Here is a 19863-nt window from a genome sequence, read left to right as displayed (position 1 = left end):
ATAAACGTAATTATTATCGGGCAAAAGCACGAGGCGGTCCCCAACTCCCACTTCCTGTCTTTTTGTCACTCACTTTTGAAAGTTGCTCTTGCTCCTATTCCTTTTTCTCTTCCTTTCTCGCCCCTCCTACTGCCGTAAATTGCCCTCCAGAGCTGTCGTAAAATGCTCCTCCCCGCCCTCCATGTGGCGAAAACGCAATCACGCTTGACGGCGCAAGGTGGCTCAGCCGCAAGATGGCGGCGCTGGCGGAGGAGCAGACGGAGGTGGCGGTCAAGTTAGAGCCTGAGGGACCGCCGACGCTGCTACCTCCGCAGGCGGGGGACGGCACTGGCGAGGGTGGCGGCGGCACAACCAACAACGGCCCCAACGGCGGCGGTGGGAACGTTGCGGCGTCGTCGTCGGCCGGCGGGGATGGTGGGACCCCCAAACCCTCGGTGGCTGTCTCCGCCGTTGCCCCGGCGGGGGCGGCCCCGGTGCCCGTCGCTGCTCCGGAGGCCGGCGCTCCCCACGACCGACAGACTCTGCTGGCCGTGCTGCAGTTTCTACGGCAGAACAACCTCCGCGAGGCCGAAGAGGCGCTGCGCCGTGAGGCCCGGCTGCTGGAGGAGGCAGTGGCGGGCTCCGGAGCCCCGGGAGAGGCGGACGGCGCCGGCGCTGAGACGGCTAGCGCGCTTCTTAGTCGGGTCACCGCCTCGGCCCCCGGCCCTGCGGCCCCCGACCCTCCGGTCAGCGGTGCTTCGGGGTCCGCCGCCGTCTCGGGCTTAGCGACAGGTCCTGCGGCTCCGGGGAAAGGTGAGCCGCGGGGTCCCGGGGAGGCAGGGCTGGCACGAAGGGGAGCGAGCCGGGAAGGCAGAGGCTGGCAGGCCTGCACCTCTGCGGGCTTGTTTTGAATTTCCTGGGCCCGCCTCTAGGGCCACATGCCCGCCCCTTTCCCTGGTGCGCCGGCTGCGCAGTCAAACCCTCTTCCGAGCTGTCAGTTCCAGCGAGAGGCTGTGGAGAGCTGTTGAGCTGAGGGATGTATGGGGACGGTGGGCGCGGAGAGGCGGGGACTTTCAGGCTTTTGGTCCCTTTCCTCTCATTTGGGCTCTTGAGCCTTGGGCAGGGATACATTAACACTAGCAATATTTGTACAGTTTTGTACTAGCGTACTTTTACTATAAATACTTTGTTATGTATCTTAATTTTCTCAGTTCCACTGTGAGGTAGACAGTACCGCTATTTTAGAGATGAGAAAACAGACTGAGAAAGGCCAAGGGACTTGCTTTGAACCACACAGCCAGGGAATGATGAATATAGAGTAGCCAGTCTTTCTCAAAATATAGGCTAACATTGGTGTTAAATCTTTTAGAGGAATGCAGATTCTTGGGCATCACTTCAGACTTAGTGAATCAGACCCTGTGCAGGTGGAGTCCGGGAATCTGCGTTTTAAAATAAATGCTTCCAAGGGGCACTGATGTAGGGCAAAGTTTGAGAATCGTTCACTTAGGAACAGGCGTTGGGCAGACCTGAGTTCAGTTTCTGTCTCTGTTGCTTTTACTTGTGTGATGCTGATTGTTATTCTTCCTAAGCTTGAGAGTTTTTTTTTCCCCCCCTCTATTAAGTGGGTTATTGTGAGATTTAGATATAATATATGTAAAATGTCTGGCACTGATAAGTTTATGCCTAGGTATCCATCCCTGACACCTGAGGCTTCCCCCCCCTTTTGTATTTATGAGACCTAATCTCTGCAGCATTGCCAGAAGTGAAGTATGAATATGTAGCATTGTAACCCATAAGTAGAAATGTATGCAAATGTGATGGAGAGGAATCTTTTTTGAATGCTGAATTTTGTGAATGAACTATAAGATGGATGAATTATGTTGTTGGTTATTTTGCTGTATTCTCTCATCTCTTCAGAAACTTGACCTATTTTTTAGATTGTAACTCAGAAACCAGTAGGGATGAAAAGAGGCCATCAGAGTAAACTTCTAGAGAACTTCTAAAATTTGTGCAGTAAAGAGCATAACAGTACTATAATTGCAACTTAAAAATTTCCAACAAACTCTGATTCGATTGACAGATGTATCATTGTTTGGTATTGAAATATTACAAATAAATGCGTATGCTTTTTGCCTTGAAATGATGGTTATGGAAATTGTTTTAAGCATATAAAATAGATTTGTCTTTTGGAAATATAAATAAGGCAAGTCCTTCCCACTGTTAACATGCTTATATTTTATAGGGAGTGATAGATGTGCATATATGAAGGTAACAGGATAGGATGTGTTGCTGGACAGTTACAAAATATTTAGGTAGCTCAGAGAGCTGGAAATGTTACTCCAGGGCATAGCTTGGTGGTGGTGGGTGCCATTTGCACTGAGCCTTGAGAGAAGATTAAGATAGTTGGTTGATTTGCACATACCATGCTTTATAAAATTTGTCTTTAAAATAAGGTACCTCTAGGAAAAATATTGAATCTTTTTGTTATTGATTTGAAAATTTTATTTTAAGATATGGACAAACCGAAGGAATTTTGGATGGGTGACTGAAACAAAGTGAATCCCATTAAAAGATTATGTGATTGAGTTGGGGAAGAGCATTTGAGAGGAGAAGGACAAACATCTGAGAAACAATTCACCTCTGGACCTTAGCAAAACAGCCTTAGTCTCTTTGTGCATGTCAGGTCACTTTCCTGAAAGTTATTTTTCGTTTTTTAAACAGTTGGAAGTGTAGCTGTGGAAGACCAGCCGGATGTCAGTGCCGTGCTATCAGCCTACAACCAACAAGGAGACCCCACAATGTATGAAGAATACTATAGTGGACTGAAACACTTCATTGAATGTTCCTTGGACTGCCATCGGGCAGAGTTATCCCAACTCTTTTATCCCCTGTTTGTACACATGTATTTGGAACTAGTCTACAATCAACATGAGAATGAAGCAAAATCATTCTTTGAGAAGTATGTGAATTTATGTATATATATAATATGTATATATAGCTATATATATATAATGAATACACGCATCTGTAACTACACAAATATAAGATTGCAACTCAAAAAGTACTTTATGAAGGAGAGGTACCTGGTGCTATGAGAACCTAAAATGAGGGATTTGATCTAGTTGGAGAAGTCAGGGAAGGCTCCCAGAGGAAGTGATGCTTGAGGTAGGATCTGAAGATTGAACAGGAGTTAACCAGGGGAAGAGAAGAGGGAGAAGCATGTGTGACAGCTCTGTGGCAGGAAGGATCACGGTAGGTACAGAGATGAAAGGCAAGTGTGGCTGGAGCAGAGTGTGAGGGTGGGGTGTGGTACAACAGGAAGCTGGCTGGTTGATTAGGGGCTGGAGCAGGCGGTTCTTGGGCCATACTGAGGGTCTTTGTTTATCCTCAGAGCAGTAGGAGGTTGTATTGGATGGGATTAGATTTGGCTGAGATTCACCAAAAAGTCAAAACAATAGTGGCATAAATAAAAGTTTATTTTTACTTTTATCCTAAGAGCAATATGAAGCTGTGTTAGGATTAGATTAGACTGAGAGTGACTGGACCCCAAACAGTAGAGGCTTGAATACGATAAAAGTTTATTTCTCTCTCTCATGAATGTAGGCAGTCTAGGACTGGTATGGAGTCCTTGATTATCAAGGACCCAGGCTCTGTTGATTTTATAGCTCTGACATCCTTGTCATGCATTTTCCACCTGTGATACAAGGTGATTCTCTGGCTCTAAGAAATCATATCAGTGTTACAGTCAGCAGGGAGGGCACACATCCTTCCTGGAAGTGACATATATTTCTCCCTTTTTTATGTCATTAGTCAATGGCCAAGGGAGGTAGGAAATATGGTCTTTACCTAGGTGTCTATGTGACAGCTAGTATTCAGGTGTTTTATTGTGGAGGAAGAAAGAAAAAAATGGATATTTGGGGACAGTGAGACATCTTTGCCAGAGAAGTCATTGAAGGACCATGTTATTATTAGATTTACATTTTGAAAGGACCTTTATGCAGTGGGGAAAACAGATGGTGGGGGACAGAGTGATTATAGATGGACCATTTTGGAGGTTATTGTATTGGTTCTCAACTGAAGGTAATATTATGCCTCCTTCCTCTGGGCTGTTTGAAACTGGAGGTGTTTTTGGTTGTCATAATGACTAGGCTGGAGGATCAGGTGTCTTAGGGATTCCAAAAGTTCCAATACGTGCAGGTAGTCCCACTTAGCAATGAATTGTTTTGCCCCAAATACTAGTTGCAACCCTGTTGAGAAACACTGGACTAGGGTGTGATAGTGTTGGTGAAGGGAAGTAGACATATTCGTGAGGCACTTGGTGAGTGATTGGATATGGAGGTGTAAAGGAGATGAAAGTATAATTGATAATCCCTAGGTTTCTGGCTCCCCTAGCTGGATAGGGGTGCTCTTCACTGAGGTAGAAAACCCTAGAAGAGGACCGGTTTTGTCAGGTTGTAGAATAATCTTGAGTTCAGATTTGTTTATGCCTTTGACTTATTTAAGAGATGTCAAGTTGATAGATGGAGGATATATAAGGCTCTGAGCTTAGAGGAGAGGTAGGGACTGGAGCCATAAATTGGAGTGTGTGCAATATTGATGGATAAGGATGAGACTGTCTAGGAAGGAGTATGAAATAAGTCAATGGGAGGGCTAGGCCTGGGCCTCAAGGAACTCCAACATTTGGAGTAGAAGAGAAATAAAAGGAGTAGAAGAGATGACCAAGTAGAAGAGATACAAAAGGAGACGCCAGAGAAGCAGGAAGAAAACCAGGAGAGTGTTGAGTTATAGAAGCCAAAGAAAAGGAGTGTTTAAGAAGGAGGCAGTGCTTAACAGTTTAAATGAGAGCTCTTTAGTACAAGCAATAGACCCAGAAGCTAGAACTTGTCAGGTAACACAGGTAGTGGTAATAGAGGAACAGTAGAACTCAGGACTCCTGGCTTCTGTGTCATTATGTTCATTCATTATTCTGCAGTACCTAATAGAAGGTATATAAGGCAAATGTTCTGTAGCTCAGTGTTTCTGAAAGAAAAGATTAAGGCTGATGGTGACAGAATTTCTAAGCTAATTTTTCTTACAGTACTGTCATCAAAAAACCTCCTCTTCCAGTCTCATGGTGTAGCCATCTCCTCACATAGGAAGCTGGACTATCGTAGGGGACTGACTTTCTGTGTCCTTGTCATGGACAGTCTCAGCCCTTGCCAGGACCCCATGCTCAGATGAGCTTATCGGCGGCGACTAATACAACACCAAGAGGCTGAGATTTCTAATTTCATTCAAATCTTAGGCGGAAACTCTTAATTCATGTCTTGATGAGTCATAATAGGGTAGCACAGGTAACAGTTTAGGAATCTATTGGCTGTGTGTCAGAGCTAGGGTCCTAATATCTTATGTTTAACCATTTGTTTTCTAAATGTTTTTGCATTGTTTGCTGCTCTTTGTGAGTGTCAATATATGATCTTTACATTTTATTTTATTAGGATAATTAAGATTTGTAGAAACAAAAGTACATTTAAATTTAGTAATTGTCACCAAGGCTGAAAGCTTTATTTAATTGCCTTTGGTAATGGTGAGTAAATGGGAGTGCTCACTGTTTGATATCAACACGTTTGTTCTTTAGTCATGTTATTAAAGTATGGATGTTTAATCTTTATATCTGGTATTAAGAACATGCGAAATCACTAAAAATGATGGGTTTTGTGAGAATGTCATGTGTTGATTATTGTTGAGAGGCTGGGTGATAGGTACACTGAATTCATTATAATAGTTTCTACTTTTGTATGTGTTTGAAATTTCCCATAATAAAAAGTTTTAAAAAGTGAGTTTTGAGAGAACATAAAATTTAGTAGAGCTAAGTTTCTAACATTTTCAGATGTCTACCAATGGTGGCATTCAAATGAGACTGTCTGCCAATGGTGGATAGCTTATCTTTCATTCATTTATGGTATTTATTTCAAATTCTCTTAAAATGTTTATGATGCATTTATTTCATTAGAGAATTAAATTGGTCATTTTTAGGATGAATTCAGAACTGAATTGTAATCATTTTGAAATACGTTACTTCTTATCCTACAGCTTAGTCCACGATTATTCAGACTACTACGTTGAAAATATTCTGGGATGTTTATAAATATATGGGGGAGAGGCAGATCCCTTAATGATTACATTGAAAAATGACTTTTTAAAATCACTGAAACAGGTTCCATGGAGATCAGGAATGTTATTACCAGGATGACCTACGAGTATTATCTAGTCTTACCAAAAAGGAACACATGAAAGGGAATGAGACCATGTTGGATTTTCGAACAAGTAAATTTGTTCTGCGTATTTCCCGAGACTCGTACCAACTCTTGAAGAGGCATCTTCAGGAGAAACAGAACAATCAGATATGGAACATAGTTCAGGAGCACCTCTACATTGACATCTTTGATGGGATGCCGCGTAGTAAGCAACAGATAGATGCGATGGTGGGAAGTTTGGCAGGAGAGGCTAAACGAGAGGCAAACAAATCAAAGGTATGGGAATAAACCTAAGAACTATATTATGCAGATTATGAAAAATTGTAGCATTTCCATCTACATAATTTACACATTTTTCTTATAGCTAGTTTGGGAATAATTTTACACTGTATACTAAGTTTCATGTTCTAAGGATGATGTATATATTAGTGAGAATTTGGGAATGGATGCATTTAACAGAACCCTGACTACATTGGCAGAAACAAGTAAGGGGTTTTTCTCACATAAAATGAATTAAAGCAGAAGGCCCTCCTAGGTTGGTGTGAGGGCTCCACAGTGCCATCAAGGACCCTGGCTCCTTCTACTTTCTGCTCTGCCATCTTCAGAATGTGGCTTTCTTCATTGTGCTCACAGGTGGCTATTGCAGCGCCAGCTTTGCATCTGTATTCCAGGAAGGCAGAAGGGGGAGGATGAAAGACATACCTGCTGAATCTCTCCGTTTTTATCAGGAAAACTACTTTTTTCTAAAACACTACCCAGTATATTTGTGTGTATATCTATTGGCCAGAATGATATTATATGGCCATTGTATGGCTTCAAGGGAGCCCGGGAACAGAAATGATTTTAACTGAGCATACTGCTGCTCCAACAAAATCAGGGTTCTGTTAGTAAGGAAGAAGGGGAGATTGGCTGTTGGGTAGACAAGTACAGAATCTGCTTCAGGATATACATGACCCTATTGTAATTGTGATTCCTCCTATCAAGATATGAAAAGGATGTATTAATGAACAAAAAAGTAATTTAAAAAATTGGCTCCTTTGACTTGTAGGTATTTTTTGGTTTATTAAAAGAGCCAGAAATTGAGGTGCCTTTGGATGATGAGGATGAAGAAGGAGAAAATGAAGAAGGAAAACCTAAAAAGAAGAAGCCTAAAAAAGATAGTATCGGATCCAAAAGCAAAAAACAAGATCCCAATGCTCCACCTCAAAACAGGTGAGGAAAAAAACCTCAGGAACATGTGTGGAAGTTTAAGACAATGTTATAGATCGTTCAAGTTATTTAATATTCAGAGTAATTTCCAGTCTGTTTTTCTTTCACAGAATCCCTCTTCCTGAGTTGAAAGATTCAGATAAATTGGATAAGATAATGAATATGAAAGAAACCACCAAACGAGTACGCCTTGGGCCAGATTGTTTACCCTCAATTTGTTTCTATACATTCCTCAATGCTTACCAGGTTGGTAAAATGATTTGGCAATTTCTGGGAGAAAATTAGGAGTCATGAAAAACAGTGATTACCATTAAAAGTAACTTAGATGTCTTAAAATGAAGTTTTCTTCTTTAAACTCTTGATATAAATATGGCTTAAAGACAGCAGTTAGGAAAGGAGAATTGGACATTGCTCAGAATAGATAGAAGGCAATGTTTAAAAGACCTTTAGCGACTTGTAGGTACCAGAATCTTGCTTGTATGCGTCCTTCATTTCACTGATCAGAATTCTGCTAGCCTTTGAAAAAGGAGGAAGCTATGTGGTTCATCTCTCTTGAACTTAAGTACTTACGTAAACTTAATATTTTTTATTAAGAATTCTTCATATCTTTATGTCTGTTAAGCCTCTATAGACATAAGGCTTTATAATAGGCTGCTGAGGATATATTTAGTAAAGTACAAAAATGATTAACATTTGCTTTATATGATGCACTCCAAATTCAGAGGGCAAAAAAGGGGTAAATGACATGTTCTCAAAGTAAGTGCTTTTGAACAGTTGATTTCAAAGGAGAATGAAATCTCAAAGATATTTTATATGAGAAAAATAGCTATCATTATATATTCTCTAAGATGTGACTATAATTTTTTCCCTAAAACAGTATTGTTTAGTGTGTGTGTGTGTGTGTATATATAGATATATATATATATTTTTTTTTTTTTTTTTTTTTTTTAATTGGCAGGGCCTCACTGCAGTGGATGTCACTGATGATTCTAGTTTGATTGCTGGAGGTTTTGCAGATTCAACTGTCAGAGTGTGGTCTGTGACACCCAAAAAGCTTCGTAGTGTCAAACAAGCAGCAGGTAACTGAGATGACCTGTCAGGATATAAACTCATCATTAGTTTACACCAATCTTGATTCCAAGAAATATACAGAAGACATTGTGATCTTAGCAGAATTTCACTTTATTTTACTTTAAGTCAAAATGGCTAATAACATTGCCAACAGTGAAAAGTGCATTGGAGTGGCAATCAGGAGACTGGGGTGCTAGCCTGGTTTAATTTCACTGGTCCTCAGTTTTCTCATCTGTAGAATGAGGGCATTAGGCTAGAAAACTCCCTAAGGTTAAAAATCTAACATTTTATGATTGTTTGCTTGTGAATTAAAAAAAAAAACACCTTTAAATAGTGGGAGAGTACTTTCTGTTTTAGCCATAAAAATGGCTAAAATGAACTAAGACCAGGGTTACATTTTAAAGAAAGTTTCTTGCTAACTGTATTGTTTAAACAAGATAATACATTTTCAATAATTTATTTTAATATTTCTATAGTTTCCTTTTGTGAAACATGGTGATATAATGGATAAATTTGAGTTTCAGCCCTAGTTTCAACACTAAGTAGCTGTGTGCACTCTGGTGTATTATTAACTGTTCTGAACCTCATTTTCTTCTCTTATACACTGGGATGATAGCACCTAATTTAGAGGCATTAGCACAGTGGTTGGTATATAGGAGGAACAGTTCAAATGTTCTTCTCCTGAACTGTGATGTAATTGCCTTAAAATGTTTTAATGAATGTACTTTAAAAAATTAACATTTCTCGACCATTTTAGATCTTAGCCTCATAGATAAAGAATCTGATGATGTCTTAGAAAGAATCATGGATGAGAAAACAGCAAGTGAGTTGAAGATTTTGTATGGTCACAGTGGGCCCGTCTATGGAGCCAGCTTCAGTCCAGATAGGTAAAATACAAACAAAAAAATTAAATACTGCTGTATTACATTGAGATTATATGAAAGTTAACTACTGGGAACATTATGAAAATGTTGGGGAAAATTCCTTTAGAAAAATCTCATGGTTGCCTATCATTCATTATCTTTTATTATTACTATTTTTTTGTAGAGAATTATTTTATTATCCTTTAAAAAATTTTTTTAATTCATTTTTATTGGAGTATAGTTGCTTTACATTGTTGTGTTAGTTTCTGCTGTACAGCAAAGTGAATCAGCTATATGTATACATGTATCCCCTCTTTTTTGGATTTCCTTCCTATTTAGGTCACCACAGAGCACTGAGTAGAGTTCCCTGTGCTATACAGTAGGTTTTCATTAGTTATCTATTTTATACATAGTAGTGCGTTATCTTTTAGAATCTTGCCCTCTGCTGATTTATCTTGGGGTACTGGTGTATAATACCCAAATTTACAGAACCAGGATACATAGCTTCAGGGTTTGCTGGTTATAAAAATCAGCTTTAGTTTTGTGTAACTCCAGTAGGGGTTGAATTGCTTCTTTGGGTTCTTGCTTTGGGTTTTGTGGCTACTGCTGTCTTCTGTCATCTCCAAATTCACAACAAATTACTGATATTAAAGGCATATTACCTATCAATTGAAGATTTATCTTTGTATAATCAAAAGAACTAAGAGAATACTGAAATGGGAATTTGAAACCCACAAATATGGGTTTGCCTATTTTTCATGATCTCTAACATTCTGTAGAAATGCAGGGAGGGTATTTTGTTATCATAATACCATCTGTATCTTATTTGATAGATAATAGCTTTCAATCCATCAAGATTTTCATCCTTATGAAACTTTGAGAATGAGGATTTTTGTTATTTTATAGGATTTAGCCAGATGGTGTATTTTTACTTGAGGGAAACTTCTGATTTCATTGAAAACCATAGTACTTTCTGAGTAGTTCAGCTTTTCTGTTCATTCCTGAAGAAGGTAGAGTATTATTCTCGCATCTATAGTGTTTTTTGTTTTGGCATTTTTTTTTTTTTTTGGTCCAAAAGATGTTTACTTTTAAATTCTTACACAACTTTTACAGGATATGAAAATAGCATCTCCATTTTAAAGTAAAAAATTAAGTTTTAAGTGACATATCACATTTCTTAGAAGCCTTTCTCAGGTGACCTTATTTGATCATACTTTTTGCCATTACCTCTTGGTATTTTTTTTTTCGAAGAACTGTGATTTTCCTCTTAATAGATAATGTTTTTAAAATAATCTAACCTCATTCAGTAGGTGCTCGGTAGATGTAGAGTGTCACAGCTAACATTAGTTAGTACTTTCAACTCTTGTTATCCACTGTGAATTTCATGTATAAATTAAAAGTGAGATGTAGCATGTCAGTTAGCTATGTTTAATATATACAAATGTACAGAGAAACTGGACAGATAACTAAGTTATTCTAGGAATCGAATGTACTACCTTCTCTTCTCTCAGGAACTACCTGCTTTCCTCTTCAGAAGATGGAACTGTTAGATTGTGGAGTCTTCAAACATTTACCTGCTTGGTGGGATATAAAGGACACAACTATCCAGTGTGGGACACACAGTTTTCTCCATATGGATATTATTTTGTGTCAGGGGGCCACGACCGAGTAGCTCGGTAAGAACATTATGAGCTTAGGACTGGGCCTATTCAAGGAACAGAATGGTTTCTTGTTGGGAATTAGAAACTCCAGCCAAACTCATTTTTGCTTCTATTATTCAGGATCAACATTTTGAGAACGTCAGCATTTATAGGTCCTTATTTGAAAATGAATTTGGGACAGGAATATTACTATGTCTGCAATTATGTCTATACCAAGAGTCCATGCCCTCCCCTTCCCCAACCGGATGCTAAACCTTGTCTTTTACAACCACTGTGAGCACGTTTATTTCCCTGTCATCTCCTTAGAAGTTCAGGATGAGGTGTCTTGGGTTAGAAACTAATTATGTGGTGGCCAAAACTAGGGAAAAATACTCTTCTATAAGTTAGACTACGAGTTGGAGTGGGAGGTGTACATACAGAGAACTAAAGGATTATAGAATTAAAAAATTTTTGTACCGTATCAATTAGTTTTTCTTAAGAATGTTTAGGGAATTCCCTGGCGGTCCAGTGGTTGGGACTCTGCACTTTCACTGCCGAGGGCACGAGTTCAGTCCCTGGTCAGGGAAGTAAGATCCCGCAAGCTGCACTGTGGCCAGAAAAAAAAGTGTTTAGTCTCAGTCATTCCATCTTCTTTCCCTCAGGTAACTAGTGAGTGGGACCCATTTGGAGCTAACATTTCACATGGTTGTTTCTATATTTATTTTGGATAGAATTTTGGCATTTCACAGTTAACTAATTACCTTCTTTTATTTTCAATAATTTTTTTTAAAAGGCTCTGGGCTACAGATCACTATCAGCCTTTAAGGATATTTGCTGGCCATCTTGCTGATGTGAATTGTACCAGATTCCATCCCAATTCTAATTATGTTGCTACGGGCTCTGCAGACAGAACTGTGCGGCTCTGGGATGTCCTGAATGGGAACTGTGTAAGGATCTTCACTGGACACAAGGTATTTTATACCTTCATTATTCCAGCACACAAGGTTCTTCTGAGATAAAAATAGTTTAAAAATTAACCAGATGACACACCACTGTAAAGCAATTATACTCCAATAAAGATGTTAAAAAAAAAAATTAACTAGATGGATGGACCTAGAGTCTGTCTTACAGAGTGAAGGAAGTCCAAAAGAGAAAAACAAATACCATATGCTAACACATATATATGGAATCTAAAAAAAAATGGTTCTGATGAACCTAGGGGCAGGACAGGAATAAAGATGCAGACGTAGGGAATGGACTTGAGGACATGGGGAGGGGGAAGGGTAAGCTGGGACGGAATGAGAGAGTAGCATTGACATATATACACTACCAAATGTAAAATAGGTAGTGGGAAGCAGCTGCATAGCACAGGGAGATCAGCTCGGTGCTTTGTGACCACCTAGAGTGGTGGGAGGGAGGCACAAGAGGGAGGGGATATGGGGATATATGTATACATATAGCTGATTCACTGTGTTATACAGCAGAAACTAACACAACATTGTAAAGCAATTATACTCCAATAAAGATGTTAAAAAAAAATTAACCAGTGACACATTTTAAAGATACTATTCGCACCACTAAACTTTATAATTCTAACCTGTGTCTTATTTTCTTAGGTATTTTTAACCCTATTTTTGATTCTTTCCATGGACTTCTTTTCTAGGGACCAATTCATTCCTTGACATTTTCTCCCAATGGGAGATTCCTGGCTACAGGAGCAACAGATGGCAGAGTACTCCTTTGGGATATTGGACATGGTTTGATGGTTGGAGAATTAAAAGGCCACAGTGATACAGTCTGTTCACTTAGATTTAGTAGAGATGGTGAAATTTTGGCATCAGGTAAATGACTAGAAATGGCTTTGTGGTAAAGGGTCAATGGTATATTTAAAGGAAGCACTGAATGTTGACCATTGCAAAATTAAGTCCTGCTGTTTTTTAAGTTTTGCTTCTCCTTAGCCATGATTCCAGATTGTTACCCTATATGTATGTTGACTTCTCAGGTTAAAACTACTGCTTGAAGTGCTGCTTTAGAGGGAATAGAGTTGTTAATCAAGTTCAGATTTTTTTCACCAGAAATAAAAAGTAAATGCATAAAGCATACTTGACAGAATCTCAGAATCTAAATAAGGCAGATGCTACTAAATGGTTTCCTTTGATTTCCTCTTAGGTTCAATGGATAATACAGTACGGTTATGGGATGCTATCAAAGCATTTGAAGATTTAGAGACTGATGACTTTACTACAGCCACTGGGCATATAAATTTACCTGAGAATTCACAGGAGTTATTGTTGGGAACATATATGACCAAATCAACACCAGTTGTACACCTCCATTTTACTAGAAGAAACTTGGTTCTAGCTGCAGGAGCTTATAGTCCGCAATAAACCATTGGTATTAAAGACCTTTGGAAGCTACTGTTTGAAAAAGGGAGACTAAAAGCAAATACCTCAGTGATTAATATTTAAGCTACAAAGAATGTTTTGTCTATATGGATCTGGAAGTATGCTGCTTGGAAAATCTGAACAGGATAGTTCCACATTTCTATAGCAACCACATTTAACTAATTTCCGTTAGTTGAATAAGAGGTATTATGTTCATGGAGGGGACATTTATGGTGCTTTGGATTTTGTGGAAACTATGCATTGCCTGTTCAAATGCTATTTTAATTTATTTTGTTTAGAAAAAAATCAGTTGATTTCAGTAATTCATCCTGCTTCAAGATTCAAATTGAGTAATATAATACCATCCTGAATTTCAGCTGAAGAATTCTATGAGCATGTATGTTCCTGCTGTAAAAATGTAGTTACTGTATGGCACTCAAGTACTATGTTAAATGATCCACTAGCATTTTTGCTTGGCTCATGATTAGTGGAATGTACGTTAACTGGGTAGGGTGAACTACAATTCCTTTTTGAGAAATAGATGAAGTACAACCATCCATCGATATCTGAATTTATACCAGTTGGACTGAGTGCACGCAAACACTCTATAAACCAGGTGAAGAAATTAACTTCCATGTTCTACTTCAGCTAAAATGGCTACATAGAACCTAGCACACTTGAAGTCAGACATTTCAATTGCTTACCTCCAGTACTGAGCCTTGCTTTGGAAAACTAAAAGATTTATTAGACCAAGTCACTGCCAGTTTTTTGCCTTTGTTGCATTTTGTACAGTTTTTATATTTTTGATATCTTGTAAATAAAGACAACCAGCTTTTCCAGGTTCATAATTTATTGTACAAATCGAGTATCACATGATGAGTTGACATTAGCTTCTTTAGGCATGGGAACTTAACAGATGAGGTACAGTTGAGAAGCCTATAAACAAAACAAAAATTGCTTAGACACCAATGTGTTCAACTCTACTTTTAAGACATTCAGTAATTACTAGTACAAGACTATCCATGAACCCCCCTGAAATTGAATGCAAATTCATTAGATTCTCAAAGGAGTCAGTAACCCCCCAAAATTTAGGTGTCTCTCTGCTTAATACAATTTAACACTCCCCCTTTAACAAAAGAGCTGCCAATAATTCAGTATGATGCTAAATGTATACCATTAGAAAAGCCTAGTACATAAAATAACATCTTTTTTCATAAAGTAGTATTTTAAACAGTAGAAAACAGGGAGGGTGGTATTATCCCCATTATAAAAACAAAGGAGGAACCTAACATGAAAAATTGGGCAAAAAACTACCTGTTTGTCAGGAACAAGCCATGGACCACTGCATTCTGGGATATGCAGTCAGTCCCTTAAGGTCAATAGTTTTGGGATTGGAAAAGTTTTTAAGAGGAGAGAAAAAAATTTTCTGTCTTGGAGGGCTACATTAGATAAAGATCTGGGTTTTGGGTTTTCTGCACCTCATCTACCACCAACACAACAAATATTTACTCAAGCAAGGGCAAATGGGGGTTGGGTGGCACTATAAGAAGAAAATGAAGTCTAGGGGGATTTAAGGAAAAGACAGAATGGCTGACATAAAAATGGAAACTAGCAAAAATCAAGATATATTTGCAACTGATTTAAAAGGCTGGTTAATAACTATTAAGAGAGCTTATACAAGAGAGAGAAGGTCTTCACAAAGAGAAAGTCCCAAATGTTAAATGAGAAGAACACAAAGAGAATGTTAAGAAAAATACAAGTGGTAAACAAATGGAAAAAATATACAACTTTATCAAAAAGAAATTATTTTTACTCCTCAAATTAACAAAAATCAGAAACTGATGTTATTCAACACTGCCTGGGGAAGAAAGCTAGGCACCCACAACCCTCTGAGAAAGCACTTCACCTTAAGAAAACAATCACAGATACAAACACTTCATGCTCAAAGGCATTCATTGTAATATTATATTAAAAAAAAAATTCTAGTAGGAGACATTTCCTCTGTGAAATAAATCATATACCCATGAGCACTCATGCATTCAAATTACAGAGAACATGCATAAGACAAAATTACAGATACGGATCACAGCCACTGGAAACCAAACAAATACATTAAAAAAGAGCTAAACTGAAATGTTAACGAAAATTGTCAGGGTAATGGGGACATGGACAATATTTTTCTTTTTTTTTTTCTTGAATGTAATAAATTTTGAACAATATACTTGTATAGTGGGGGGAAAAACCCCCTAAAATCAAAATGGCAAAGTTATATAAAGTTTTAAATGTCAATTTCTTACCGTTTATGTTGCTTTCACAGCTGGAGTTTTTTTAGACCTTAACTTAAAGTATAAAACTATCAAAGCAATACCTCCGTATGTGGCCAGTACACACTGAAAAAGAAAGGAAAAAGTAAACAAGAGTTGTCGTCACATCTATTTTATTCTAAAACAACTGCTTAAAGGTATCATTAATACTTACATTCATTCTCCCTGTGAGAGTGTAAGAGTTGAAATATTTTTTGATACCAGTGAATTGGTACTGGGCATCAGTTTCTGGACCTGCCATGATTTCAATCTTTTAAAAAAAGAAAGAAAGCAACAAATTGGTTTGGATGCAATTTAAAAGAAAAATTTTTTTAAACTAAAAAAATTCAAAAAAATTCATTGCATATAAATGTTGTAAATTTTATGTATGCCTCACCCAACAAAGCAGCAGCAAAATGGTGGAAAAAACCTTGCTGATAAGAGAAAACGTTTGGAAGGAGGACTTTATCTTGGTTGTTATCACACAACACTCCAGAATATATATCAAATCACTCAGCACAGGAAGAGAACACAGTAGTCTTTAAGTCCATCCTCTGACTCAATATTGGTTGATGTTTTCATTCCTGGCTCTATCTATACCACAGTACACTGTACCTGGAATTAATCAGTTTTAAGACTAGCTGAGGGCTTCCCTGGTGGCGCAGTGGTTAAGAATCTGCCTGCCAATGCAGGAGACGCGGGTTCGAGCCCTGGTCTGGGAAGATCCCACATGCCGCGGAGCGGCTGGGCCCGTGAGCCACAATTGCTGAGCCTGCGCGTCTGGAGCCTGTGCTCCGCAACAAGAGAGGCCGCGATAGTGAGAGGCCCGCGCACCGCGATGAAGAGTGGCCCCCGCTTGCCACAACTAGAGAAAGCCCTCGCACAGAAACAAAGACCCATAAAAAAAAAAAAAAAAAAAAAAGACTAGCTGAAAGCTGGAGCTTGTGATACTTTTCAAAGTTCCTCAGAGGGGTAGCCACCAACTAAACAGCTCACCTTGCAATCCCTCTTTTTAGTTTTTCCTATAAATTTAGGACCTCCATGGGAAGGGGGAGAAGGGATCATTTACTAAATGGAGTTGATACATACGAACTATTGGTGGGGGGTGGGGGGGAGCTGAAATCCTTACTCCTTACACCAAAACAGATCAAAAGCTTTAAATGTAAAAGTGAAGCCAAAATATCCTGAAGAAAACGTGGGCAAATATTTTAATCACCTTAGGGAAGGGAAAATATAAAGGTGGCCAAACGCAAAAAGGTGAAACAGATAACCTAATGATCAAAGAAATGTACAATGAGACCAATATTTAGCCATCAGACTACAAAGATAAATTTATGATAATTAGCAGTAGTAGTGGGAATGTGGGAAAATAAGGATTCTCTCTGTTGCCTGGAGGGAGTGTAAACAGATACAACCTTCCTAATATGCAATTCTTCTGCAATAGCTATGAAATTAAAAAATTAGCATACCCTTTTACCTAGCTGGTTCATTTGTTTGCCAGGAATTTATCCTTATAGAAATATTACAAAGTAGAAACGTATAGTATGGTTCAAGGATGGTAAATGAAATACAGTTTATGAAAATAAAGAAGAACTAGAAGTCCGTCTACAGGAGACTGATAAATGATGGTTTCCATTGAAGGAAACGGAATGCATGGAGATCTTTATATATAGACATGGAATGATGTCCCCATGCTCGCAGATCTTTATGTACTTACGTGGAAACATGTCCCAATGTCATGTTAAATATTAAAAAAATCCTATTTCTGGACATTATATTATAAAGCACATCAATGGTTCTCAAAGTCTGGTCCCCACACTGTCACTATTCATGGAAACTTGTTAGAAATGCACATTCTCAGGCCTATTGAATCAGAAACCCTGAGTCCCAACAATCTGTTTTAATATGCCCTCTAGGTGATTCTGATGTATGTTAAAAGTTTGAAAAACACTCCAGGAACAGAAACAGAAAACGAGATGCTTATTAGTAATTATATTGGGAAAAAACCCTGGAAGAATATATAGCAAACTTTAAAACAGGTTACAGCTATAAAACCTATGTATTTCACAAAGGCATGTATTTCTTTTATAATAAAAAATAGTAAAGGCACAATCAAAGGTCACCAGAACAACACTCGAAAATTCGTCTGTATGACCGCCTATCTACCACGACCGACGCCACGCCGAGTCGACTGGCAATATAAACGAGCCGGTCGAGGTCCGGTCGAGATTGGTAGGCAGTGGCAGTGACTCAGTTGGCTCTTGATGAAATGGAAGTGGGAGAGACCTGCGAGGAAGTTGTTGCTATGGAAACTGGCACTCTCCAGTGTACCATTCAAAGGCCTTCAGAGGCATTCACGTGCATAGAATTGGCAATGAAACTTTGGACAAATGACCTTAATTTTGAAAACTGTTTCAAGAAAGTTCTTGGAGCAATGAAGGATTCCCAACTTCCTTGGGCCACTTTAGGCGCCTTGGCCAGTTCAGGCCAAGTAGGAAAATCTCCATTAAAAGAAATCTTTATGATATAGCTTTCATATTAATTGTTTTATTTTAGTAAACTTATTAAACACATGCTTTCCCATTCATCTTCAGGACAGATTTTTGGATTCTCGGAGAAACCCTACAGAAAACAAGGGCTTAACTTTGTCCAATTATTAACTGATAATTCCCACTACCTTGTGTTTAACAGACATTTTCAGAAGATGAAATGGTGTCCAATTGAAACAATATTAAGGTGCTTTAAACTTCTCTCCACACAATATAGAAGGAAGGCTGATGTTTGCAATATTACACAGAGGACTAATTCTGACTGCAGGGAAAGGCACAGTACAGGAACTGCAATTTAGTCTAGGTTGTAAAGAAAGACTCTTAAAAAACGCTGAGATGGGAGGGGAAACTGAGATGTTGCCGATAAACAACTGGAGCAAAGCCTGCAAGCACTTGGGTCTGCATCCTCAGCAAACTGCAGGTTACTTTTGGGCAAACATCAGGAATCCTTGTGTTAGACGGTACTTTGTGGAATAATTGAACTGAAACTTGCTTTCCTTCTGAGTCATACTTCAGTTTAGAAAGACATTAATGAAAAATACCTAGACTAAACCGTACTAATTGCTAAACTGTAGCCTATGGCAAAGTCTAAGCGATGGGGGTCTTCGCTTGTTTCTAATTAAGCGGCGAACTGCTATTAAATATAATTAATCTTTCCATGCCTCTCTTTACCTGTAAAATGGGCACTTCAGAAACTACCCTCGCTACTTTCTGTTTCTCGGTACTGCTGTTGTGTCGGACCGGACACCTACCTGGATTGGTGAGATGACGCGGTAAAGGAGGCAAAGACGAGGGAGAGCCGCTCCAGAAGCAGCCTCTTGCACTTCAAGGAGTTTACAGCTCTCTGTTCTGGCTACCTCCTAGGAAAGGCCTTCCCCACTGATCGAACACAGATTGAAATCTAACCCGCTTATCGCGTGCCCGGCGAAGCGCAGAGGGCGGGCTACACTCGCTCCCGCTTGACAAAGGCTGCAGCGCAGCTAAAGGAGGCCTGGCTGGACAGCTTCCTAATCACAGCTCAGTGCAAACAAACTGCTCTGGGCATACAGTGGGAAAGAGGTTAACATGACCAGAGGGGGTCAGAAGCCCGAGTTCTCATCCAATATTACGTCACTGGGTGACCTTGGGACACTCCCTTCTCTGCGGGCCTCATTTTTCTCCACTGGAAAATGCATTCTAAGGGCCTTTATGAGCTGGGGGAAGGGGGCCTCTACCTCGCACCAAGGCTTCCCAGCCACTGTCCGAACCCTCACGCCCGGCCCTCATTTTCTCTAATTTCTTTTCCATTCACCATCACTCTCCCACCCCCCCACGCCCCCCACCCAAAGCGAAGACCTCGCGGTGTGCCCGGACCAGGAAACGGTCGGATTCTAGACCAGTCCCACAAAGTGGAGCCGCGAGGTCCGAGCCCGGGTTCCCCTCCACACCCACCTTCCAAAACACACAGACCTCGCTGCAGGTGTCCTTCAACTGACGAAGGGGCTCCTCTGCCTAGCCGGAAGAAGCCGCCTCCCCCGCAAACATTCAACGGGCCTTACGGATTCAGCCCTCTGCGCCGACTGGCTACGGCTCTAAGTCCCGCCCTTCCGCTTCCTGTCTCTAAATTTCTCTCCCCTCCCCCCCCACCCC

General features: G+C 39.6%; 2 protein-coding genes across 4 annotated transcripts; one reads left to right on the top strand and one right to left on the bottom strand.

Annotated features, from left to right (window-relative positions):
- The first annotated feature begins 207 nt into the window (after window positions 1-207).
- Window positions 208-14230, top strand: TAF5 (TATA-box binding protein associated factor 5). Its single transcript, XM_036828579.1, has 11 exons — window positions 208-792; window positions 2701-2938; window positions 6176-6491; window positions 7264-7427; window positions 7535-7670; window positions 8383-8503; window positions 9253-9382; window positions 10870-11034; window positions 11792-11969; window positions 12662-12839; window positions 13168-14230. The coding sequence occupies exons 1-11, from the start codon at window positions 234-236 to the stop codon at window positions 13383-13385; spliced, it is 2403 nt and encodes an 800-aa protein (XP_036684474.1). The 5' UTR covers window positions 208-233; the 3' UTR covers window positions 13386-14230.
- On the bottom strand, window positions 14215-19815 carry ATP5MD (ATP synthase membrane subunit DAPIT). Of its 3 annotated transcripts, none has more exons than XM_036828582.1 (4): window positions 19684-19815; window positions 15861-15956; window positions 15680-15772; window positions 14215-14318 (listed from the first exon to the last, which is right to left on the bottom strand). In XM_036828582.1, the coding sequence occupies exons 2-3, from the start codon at window positions 15945-15947 to the stop codon at window positions 15683-15685; spliced, it is 177 nt and encodes a 58-aa protein (XP_036684477.1). In that variant the 5' UTR covers window positions 15948-15956; window positions 19684-19815; the 3' UTR covers window positions 14215-14318; window positions 15680-15682. The 3 variants fall into 3 exon arrangements, with proteins under 3 accessions (XP_036684477.1, XP_036684479.1, XP_036684480.1); XM_036828584.1 differs by having other exon boundaries at window positions 19666-19797; XM_036828585.1 differs by lacking the exon at window positions 19684-19815 and adding an exon at window positions 18987-19285.
- Between the last annotated feature and the right edge of the window lie 48 nt (window positions 19816-19863).

Source organism: Balaenoptera musculus, chromosome 16 (genome assembly GCF_009873245.2).
Source record: "Balaenoptera musculus isolate JJ_BM4_2016_0621 chromosome 16, mBalMus1.pri.v3, whole genome shotgun sequence".
NCBI lineage: Eukaryota > Metazoa > Chordata > Mammalia > Artiodactyla > Balaenopteridae > Balaenoptera > Balaenoptera musculus.
This window is presented reverse-complemented; position numbering and strand designations above follow the sequence as displayed.